The 9,800-nt window shown below is 46.2% G+C and overlaps 1 protein-coding gene across 1 annotated transcript in view; it reads right to left on the bottom strand.

The window, feature by feature from the left end:
• Positions 1 to 1,363: 1,363 nt before the first annotated feature.
• The window catches only part of NUB1 (negative regulator of ubiquitin like proteins 1), a 176,863-nt gene continuing 168,426 nt past the window's right edge, over positions 1,364 to 9,800 (bottom strand). The window contains exon 15 of the mRNA XM_063921843.1: positions 1,364 to 4,307. Within this exon, the coding sequence (XP_063777913.1) occupies positions 4,153 to 4,307 (155 nt within the window). The 3' untranslated portion in view covers positions 1,364 to 4,152. The remainder of the gene's footprint in view (positions 4,308 to 9,800) is intronic.

The raw sequence follows: 9,800 nt of genomic DNA, 5'->3' as shown, positions 1-9,800 counted from the left end.
TGTGTGTGCGGGCAGTGGCGTCAGTCCGTTTTTAGGTTTGGGGAGAGATCTTTAGCTCTCGCTGTACCAACCCCTCCCGTGTTCTGTCACCTTGTCACCCCCGTGTTCTGTCACTGTGTCACACACCCCCGTGTTCTGTCACTGTGTCACCCCCCCCCGTGTTCTGTCACTGTGTCACCCCCCCCGTGTTCTGTCACTGTGTCACACCCCGTGTTCTGTCACCGTGTCACCCCCACCGTGTTCTGTCACCGTGTCACACCCCCCGTGTTCTGTCACCGTATCCCCCCCCCGTGTTCTGTCACCGTGTCACCCCCACCGTGTCACACACCCCGTGTTCTGTCACCCCCACCGTGTTCTGTCACCGTGTCACACACCCCGTGTTCTGTCACTGTCACCCCCCTCCCCAAGTTCTGTCACTGTGTCACACCCCCCGTGTACTGTCACCGTGTCACAAACCCCGTGTTCTGTCACTGTCACCTCCCTCCCCGTGTTCTGTCACTGTGTCACACCCCCCGTGTTCTGTCACTGTCACCCCCCTCCCCGTGTTCTGTCACTGTGTCACCCCCACCGTGTCACACCCCCCGTGTTCTGTCACTGTCACCCCCCTCCCCGTGTTCTGTCACTGTGTCACACCTTTCCCCAGGGGCCATAAGATGCTGGATAATTTGCTTGCTGCACAATAATTATCCTAAATAAAATGTTAATGTGTAAAAGGGGGCTCTACCTGCTGTAATGTGTAAAAGGGGCTCTACCTTCCATACTGTGTAAAAGGGGCTCTACCTGGTGTAATGTGTGTAAGTGGCGCTGTGTGGCGCAATTTGAATAATGGAGACTATTGTGCAGCCTAATATGAATCTGTATTATTTTTTGCCCACACCCCTTCCACATGAAGCACGTCCCTATATTTTTGGCAAGTGGAGGGAGCTGCTATTTTGTATGTGGCCCTCGGATACTGACAGGAAATGTCAAGTGGCCCCTCAGCTGAAATAATTGCCCACCCCTGGATTAGAGTTAAGGTAGAAGTATTGGCGGGTCTGAGCCGACACATGACCACAGGGACAGGTAGACACTGCTACAGCCGCCAGGATAAGATAAGTCAGTGCTGAGCCACCAGGATGAAATGTTGACATTCTAACATGTCGAAATTTCAGCACTGTCTACATGATGAATGTCAACATGATCATGTTAACATTCTCATGTGACATGACGACTGTCAATATTTCAAACCGAACCCATATACAGGCGAGTGGTTTATTTTAACTATTAACAGTGACTGAGTGCTCGGCCTCTCACACAGGGCATGTCAGTCTGTTGCTCTACAGCTTTCAACCAGATCCAAAATAAACGAATCAGAAAACAGATATGACAGTTTGTATCATTTTATATTTAGCAAGAAGTTTGCAATTTTTTTTGTCGGTCAAAAATACAGTTATAAGCATGCGAAAAAACAGCAGTGTGCTATATGTCTATTACCAATCATTGGGAACATACAAACGCTGTTTATTTCATTTCTGCTGAACATGTCCAGATTTCCAAATGTTTATTTGTTAATAATGCAAAACTTTTGTATCTTTAAAAATAACATTAAAACACTACAAAAACAGTGCAAATATCTGTCTAAAAAACAGAACATGAACAATAAACCGGTTCACTGTATAAGGCACTTAGCATTCCTTGGCACACATAAAAACTTGCATGCTGTCTATTCTTTATGAAAACGTTTTTGTTTTTTTAACCTATTGTATCAATCGTACATTTTAGATAATGTATTGTTGGAACATTGACTTTAAAGTTCTTGGAGCCTTTACTTTCCAGATCTTTTATGGATATGCGAGACGACGATTCCCAGGCTTTTACTTTTTCATATAAAAGGACTACGGTCAGGGAAAATAGGATACTAGATCTGGAACCCAATGTGTGCCATTCAGAGATCAGCCAACAAAGTCAATATTCTGCTAGCTATTTTTATGAATAAAGAACATAATAAAAGTTAAAGACATTCTTGAGGTACAGTATACTCCTCCAACAAAGACCTGAATGGGATCATTTTCTTGGGGAGGGGAGACTTGTATAAAAAATTTATTTAAAAATGATAATCACTAGAAGTTTTGTAAATCCAAAGTAAAGAGATGACATGTTTTAGAGGGCCTTTTCTATTTTTAAAATTGCTAAAGGCTGCAGAGAATGTATGGCAAAACCTTGTTTGGAGTTTCTTTAGTGTTCAATAACAGTTTGTAGGTACACACTTTGCCGGTGAGTTTCCATAGCAGAGAACAGCAAGCAGTCACACTGGTAGAATGAAAAAGGATCCGACAGGTCAGTATTCAATGGGCTGTTGGAGTTGGCCGTTCCGACAATACCAATCCGACAGCCAGGCTGCTGCTCTGACACAGAGGGGTATATGAGGTGCTAGTCCAGGAGACCGTGCGGCGGCAGCGCTACTGCTGTGTGTGCGGCCGGACCGGAGCAGGAGATGTGGGCGCTCTGCATGTGGGTCGCTGTACCTGGGGCGCTGCAGCCAGCAGGGGGGCTGAATGGGCAACTTCATCCCGGTACCACCAGAGGAGTCAACCTGTCCCTGGGATTGGACTAGAGCTACCGCCTGAGGTGTCGGCAATGTCAAGCCGACTTTTTTTAACGTTGGACTGACATTGTCGGAAACGGGGCTAAAACCTGTCGCGCTTCCGACAATACACACGGATCGGCGGCCGCGTGCATTCCGACAAGTCGGGAATTCCTGAATTGCAGGAAAAAACGGCCCCCCTATTGAATAGGTCAGAACCCCTGAAGCTTTTGACAATTATTGAATACACCCCTAAAAGTGCATTTAAGTCCAATAGTCTTCGAAATTTCATCCACAGCTTGGAGAGTCTGCCTACGTTGAAGTGTATCCATCACTTACAACTTTGTGTATGGCGAAACTAGAGACATAACTGAGGCATTTAGTACTCACTGTAGGCTTCAGCTGATGTTTTACTTATACAGAATAGAACAAGAGGTGTTCGGAATGCAATGATACTCTGATGGACTGCAGGCTGTTGTAGGGACATCCACCTCACTCCTGCTTGTCTACACCCTCTGATTAATTCATCGTTGAGAGAATTTTAGAACTCGGGAATTTATTCTCTGTATACTTGTAGCAGTATCAAGTAATAGAAGACTAACAATTCCCCGAAATAAAGAGAACTCTGTGCCAACAATACAGTAGCTAAAAATACTGCACAGCCTGTTTGTCCAAAACGCTTGCAATTTCTATGGATTTTGTTAGAGAATGTATATTCTAATTTATATACAACTGTTAGTTGTTTTTTAATCCTGCATTTTATGGCAACACAATCTTCTAACTTTAAACATAGGAATATTATTTTATTTAATCGCTCTGAGCAAATCGTACCCACAGCAAGCTACCAGATATTGCCTTGCACACACACACTGGCTCAGACAGCAGTTACCAGAGGTTTGCTGGAAGTCACATAAGTTCCTATACTCTGCACACTGAGCCTACCTGTCTTCTCAGTTCTGACTAGGCAGTTGCTGGTGTAATAGTATTAACGTGCATGCTGACCACAGGTGTTTGTGGTACTAGATCAGTTTTAGGGGGGTATTCAATTAGGCCCATTTATCGCCTAAATGAAAAAACTGTGACTTTTCATTAATTTTTAGGGCGCATAGGGATTCGCCCTATTCAATAGCAGGAACGTTTTTTCCCCTAGGCAAATAATTCAGCAGGAGAAAAGTCAGCAAATCCACCTTTTCTCACATGCGCCGGCAAAAAACGCAGGACGTTTTTGCCTATTTTGAGGCATTTTCAGATAAAAAAAAAAAAAGAAAGAAAGGTGAAAAAGGCATTGGCGAAAATGTCTTAAAAACGGGCCGCAATTGAATAGGCAGGGGTGCGAATTCAATAGCTCCGAGATTACCTGAGCTAATTGAATACCCCCCATAATGTGAAAAATTTCACAATCATTCTCCCTTTAAACATTTACTTTGTTCAGAATTCTGTAGTATGTTATTTCCTGACATTATCTTAACATTAGACAAACCAATATTAAATAAACATCAAGGGTATAAGGTGCCTTAAAAGAGAATAATGAGAGACTTGCCAGAAGTGGCCATCTGTACTCATCTCTGCAGATCAGAAAGCATCATACATTACAACTTTTCTAGGTAAGAAAGATATTCTACAAGAATGAGTCCTTCTTCTTCTAATGTTAAATCCAGATAATCCTCTTCGTGTTCAGGGATATCATCCAAAATTTCTTTCACTGCATCAATGGCTGGTTCATCAGCATAAGACGAGCTAGTCCCTGAAACAATGCAAGAAGAAGATGTATATTTCTCCAGGGCACAGAAATGAATATGTAATCCCTTCATTAATGGAGAACAATAACAGGTCCCTTGTGGGGCTCCAGAGGAGAGCAATGAATTACTGGCTGTAATGTGAGATCTTTATTTTGTTTGTTTGCACGGTGACATCACACGGCATACTGAATATTTCATCTAGCTCATATTACAGATTTCATTATTCAAATATTCACGAGTGAGTTAGATTTCAGATAAACTAGGTAATAGGCAAAAAGACAAAACACACAGGGCAATAAAGTAACTTCAAATTTAACCTGTAAGAAGATTTGTAAACTCTGGAATTGTTACGTCCTTTTCTTTTTTTGCAGTTACCACTCACTAAACCAGCAAATGTACAATGCAAGTTACATAGAGAAAATGCTAAACCTCACCAGTCATAGGGCGAAATTTATTAAAGCTTCTAACATAGGCAAGTGGAGGAGTTGCCTATAGCAACCAATCAGATTCTATAATTTTTTGCTATGGGCAACACCTCCACTTTACATTTATAGACGCTTTAGTAAATCTACACCCTGGTATCTTTCAGCTGAGTTTTTTTCTTTTCTTGCCCTACTTAACCGTTTAAGCCCAATTCATTGCTCCATAACCAGTGGGTAAACTCACTGCAAATTTGAATCATTACCCAGGGTAGATACTGGACTGATTTGAGGGGGGAAAAATAAGATTTTACTTACCGGTAAATCTATTTCTCGTAGTCCGTAGTGGATGCTGGGGACTCCGTAAGGACCATGGGGAATAGACGGGCTCCGCAGGAGACAGGGCACTTTAAGAAAGAATTAGGATACTGGTGTGCACTGGCTCCTCCCTCTATGTCCCTCCTCCAGACCTCAGTTAAGTAAACTGTGCCCGGAAGAGCTGACAGTACAAGGAAAGGATTTTGGAATCCAGGGTAAGACTCATACCAGCCACACCAATCACACCGTATAACTCGTGATAAACTTACCCAGTTAACAGTATGAACAACAACAGAGCATCAGATAACCCTGATGCAACCATAACATAACCCTTATTTAAGCAATAACTATATACAAGTATTGCAGAAGAAGTCCGCACTTGGGACGGGCGCCCAGCATCCACTACGGACTACGAGAAATAGATTTACCGGTAAGTAAAATCTTATTTTCTCTAACGTCCTAGTGGATGCTGGGGACTCCGGAAGGACCATGGGGATTATACCAAAGCTCCCAAACGGGCGGGAGAGTGCGGATGACTCTGCAGCACCGAATGAGCAAACACAAGGTCCTCCTCAGCCAGGGTATCAAACTTGTAGAACTTTGCAAAAGTGTTTGAACCCGACCAAGTAGCCGCTCGGCAAAGCTGTAATGCCGAGAACCCCTCGGGCAGCCGCCCAAGAAGAGCCCACCTTCCTTGTGGAGTGGGCTTTTACTGATTTTGAAAGCGGCAATCCAGCCGCAGAATGAGCCTGCTGAATCGTGTTACAGATCCAGCGAGCAATAGTTTGCTTTGAAGCAGGAGCACCCAGCTTGTTGGATGCATACAGGATAAACAGCGACTCCGTTTTCCTGACTCTAGCCGTTCTGGCCACATAAATCTTCAAAGCCCTGACTACATCCAGTAACTCGGAATCCTCCAAGTCACGAGTAGCCACAGGCACCACAATAGGTTGGTTCATATGAAAAGATGACACCACTTTTGGCAGAAATTGCGGACGAGTCCGCAATTCTGCCCTGTCCATATGGAAAACCAGATAGGGGCTTTTATGTGACAAAGCCGCCAATTCTGACACACGCCTAGCCGAAGCCAAGGCTAATAGCATGACCACCTTCCACGTGAGATATTTTAACTCCACGGTTTTAAGTGGCTCAAACCAGTGTGATTTCAGGAAACAACACCACGTTAAGATCCCAAGGTGCCACTGGAGGCACAAACGGGGGCTGAATATGCAGCACTCCCTTTACAAACGTCTGAACTTCAGGAAGAGAAGCCAGTTCTTTTTGAAAGAAAATGGATAGGGCCGAAATCTGGACCTTAATGGACCCCAATTTTAGGCCCAAAGTCACTCCCGACTGTAGGAAGTGAAGGAAACGGCCCAGCTGGAATTCCTCTGTAGGGGCATTCCTGGCCTCACACCAAGCAACATATTTTCGCCATATACGGTGATAATGTTTAGCCGTCACGTCCTTCCTAGCCTTTATCAGCGTAGGAATAACCTCATCCGGAATGCCTTTTTCTGCTAGGATCCGGCGTTCAACCGCCATGCCGTCAAACGCAGCCGCGGTAAGTCTTGGAACAGACAGGGCCCCTGTTGTAACAGATCCTGTCTTAGAGGTAGAGGCCATGGGTCCTCTGTGAGCATTTCTTGTAGCTCTGGATACCAAGTCCTTCTTGGCCAATCCGGAACAATGAGTATTGTTCTCACTCCTCTTTTTCTTTTGATTCTCAGCACCTTGGGTATGAGAGGAAGAGGAGGAAACACATAAACCGACTGGATCACCCACGGTGTCACTAGTGCGTCTACAGCTATCGCCTGAGGGTCTCTTGACCTGGCGCAATACCTCTGTAGCTTTTTGTTGAGGCGGGATGCCATCATGTCCACCTGTGGCAGTTCCCATCGCCTTGCAATCTGCGTGAACACTTCTTGATGAAGTCCCCACTCTCCCGGGTGGAGGTCGTGTCTGCTGAGGAAGTCTGCTTCCCAGTTGTCCACTCCCGGAATGAACACTGCTGACAGTGCTCGTACGTGATTCTCCGCCCATCAAAGAATTCTGGTGGCTTCCGCCATCGCCACCCTGCTCCTTGTGCCGCCTTGGCGGTTTACATGAGCCACTGCGGTGATGTCTGATTGAATCAGCACCGATTGGTTGCGAAGCAGGGTCTCCGCTTGACTTAGGGCGTTGTATATGGCCCTTAGTTCCAGGATATTGATGTGAAGGCAAGTCTCCTGACTTTACCACAGACCCTGGAAATTTCTTCCCTGTGTGACTACCCCCCACCCTCGGAGGCTTGCATCCGTGGTCACCAGGACCCAGTCCTGAATGCCGAATCTGCGGCCCTCGAGAAGGTGAGCACTCTGCAGCCACCACAGAAGAGACACCCTGGCCCTGGGGGATAGGGTGATCAGCCAATGCATCTGTAGATGCGATCCGGACCACTTGTCCAACAGATCCCATTGAAAGGTCCTCGCATGGAACCTGCCGAAGGGAATGGCCTCGTATGACGCCACCATCTTTCCCAGGACTCGCGTGCAGTGATGCACCGACACCTGTTTTGCTTTTAAGAGGTCTCTGACCAGTGTCATGAGCCTTCTCCGTCGGGAGAAAAACCTTCTTCTGGTCTGTGTCCAGAATCAAGCCCAGGAAGGGCAGACGTGTCGTAGGAATCAGCTGCGACTTTAGAATATTCAGAATCCAGCCGTGCTGTTGTAACACTTCCCGAGAGCGTGCTACGCTGATCAACAACTGCTCTCTGGACCTCGCCTTTATGAGGAGATCGTCCAAGTATGGGATAATTGTGACTCCCTGCTTTCGCAGGAGCACCATCATTTCTGCCATTACCTTGGTAAATATTCTCGGTGCCGTGGACAGACCAAACGGCAACGTCTGGAATTGGTAATGACAATCCTGTACCACAAATCTGAGGTACTCCTGATGAGGTGGATAAATGGGGACATGAAGGTAAGCATCCTTTATGTCCAGAGACACCATAAAATCCCCTTCACCAGACTTGCGATGACCGCTCTGAGCGATTCCATCTTGAACTTGAACCTTTTCAGGTATATGTTCAGGGATTTTAAATTCAATATGGGTCTGACCGAACCGTCCGGTTTCGGTACCACAAACATTGTCGAATAGTAACCCCTTCCCTGTTGAAGGAGGGGAACCTTTACCACCACCTGCTGGAGATACAATTTGTGAATTGCTGCTAACACTATTTCCCTCTCTATGGGGGAAGCAGGCAGGGGCGATTTGAGGTAACGGTGAGGGGGCATCACTTCGAATTCCAGCTTGTATCCCTGAGACACAATCTCCATAGCCCAGGGATCCACCTGTGAGTGAACCCACTTGTGGCTGAAATTTCGGAGACGCGCTCCCACCGGGCCTGGCTCCGCCTGTGGAGCCCCAGCGTCATGCGGCGGATTTAGAGGAAGTCGGGGAGGACTTCTATTCCTGGGAACTAGCTGTATTGTGCTGCTTCTTTCCTCTACCCCTGCCTCTGGCAAGAAAGGACACACCTCAGACTTTTTTGCCTCTATGTGATCGAAAGGACTGCATTTGGTAATACGGTGATTTCTTAGGTTGTGAGGGAATATATAGCAAAAAATTTGACTTTCCAGCCGTAGCTGTGGAGACCAGGTCCGAGAGACCGTCCCCAAACAACTCCTCACCCCTGTAAGGTAAAACCTCCATGTACCTTTTTGAGTCGGCATCGCCTGTCCATTGCCGAGTCCACAGGACCCTTCTGGCGGAAATCGACATTGCATTTATTCTAGAGCCCTGTAGGCTAATGTCTCTTTGGGCATCTCTCATATATAGGACATCATATATAGGACAGCATCTTTTATATGCCCCAGGGTCAGTACTATAGTATCCTTGTCCAAGGTATCAAGTTCCTCAGATAAGGTATCTGTCCATGCTGCTACAGCACTACACATACAGGCCGACGCAATCGCCGGCCTTAGTAGGGTACCTGAATGTGTATAAATGGACTTCAGGATACCCTCCTGCTTTCTATCCGCAGCATCTTTTAGGGTGGCCGTATCCTGTGACGGCAGGGCTACCCTCTTGGATAAGCGTGTTAAAGCTTTGTCTACCCTAGGGTAGGATTCCCAGCGTAACCTGTCCGTTGGCGGGAAAGGATACGCCATAAGCATCCGTTTGGAAATCTGCAGTTTTCTATCTGGAGATTCCCAAGCCTTTTCACATAACTCATTTAACTCATGTGAAGGGGGAAAGGTTACCTCTTGCCTTTTTTCCCCATACATATAAACCCTCTTGTCAGGGACTGGGGTTTCCTCTGTGATGTGTAACACATCTTTCATTGCTATAATCATGTAGCGGATGGCTTTAGCCATTTTAGGTTGCAACTTTGCATCATCGCCATCGACACTGGAGTCGGAATCCGTGTCGATATCTGTGTCAACAATTTGGGATAGTGGGCGCTTCTGAGACCCCGACGGCCTCTGCGCTGTAGGATCAGGCATGGGTTGAGACCCTGACTGTCCCAAGGCTTCACAGCTTTATCCAACCTTTTATGCAAGGAATTAACATTATCATTTAAAACCTTCCACATATCCATCCAATCGGGTGTCGGCGGCGACCCCACATTCATTTGTACCCGCTCTGTTTCCACATAGCCTTCCTCGTCAAACATGCCGACACAAGCGTACCGACACACCACACACACAGGGGATGCTCTATTTGAAGACAGTTGCCCCACAAGGCCTTTTGGAGAGACAGAGAGAGAGTATGCCAGCA

The sequence above is a fragment of the Pseudophryne corroboree genome, chromosome 5, assembly GCF_028390025.1.
Source record: "Pseudophryne corroboree isolate aPseCor3 chromosome 5, aPseCor3.hap2, whole genome shotgun sequence".
Lineage (NCBI taxonomy): Eukaryota > Metazoa > Chordata > Amphibia > Anura > Myobatrachidae > Pseudophryne > Pseudophryne corroboree.
This window is presented reverse-complemented; position numbering and strand designations above follow the sequence as displayed.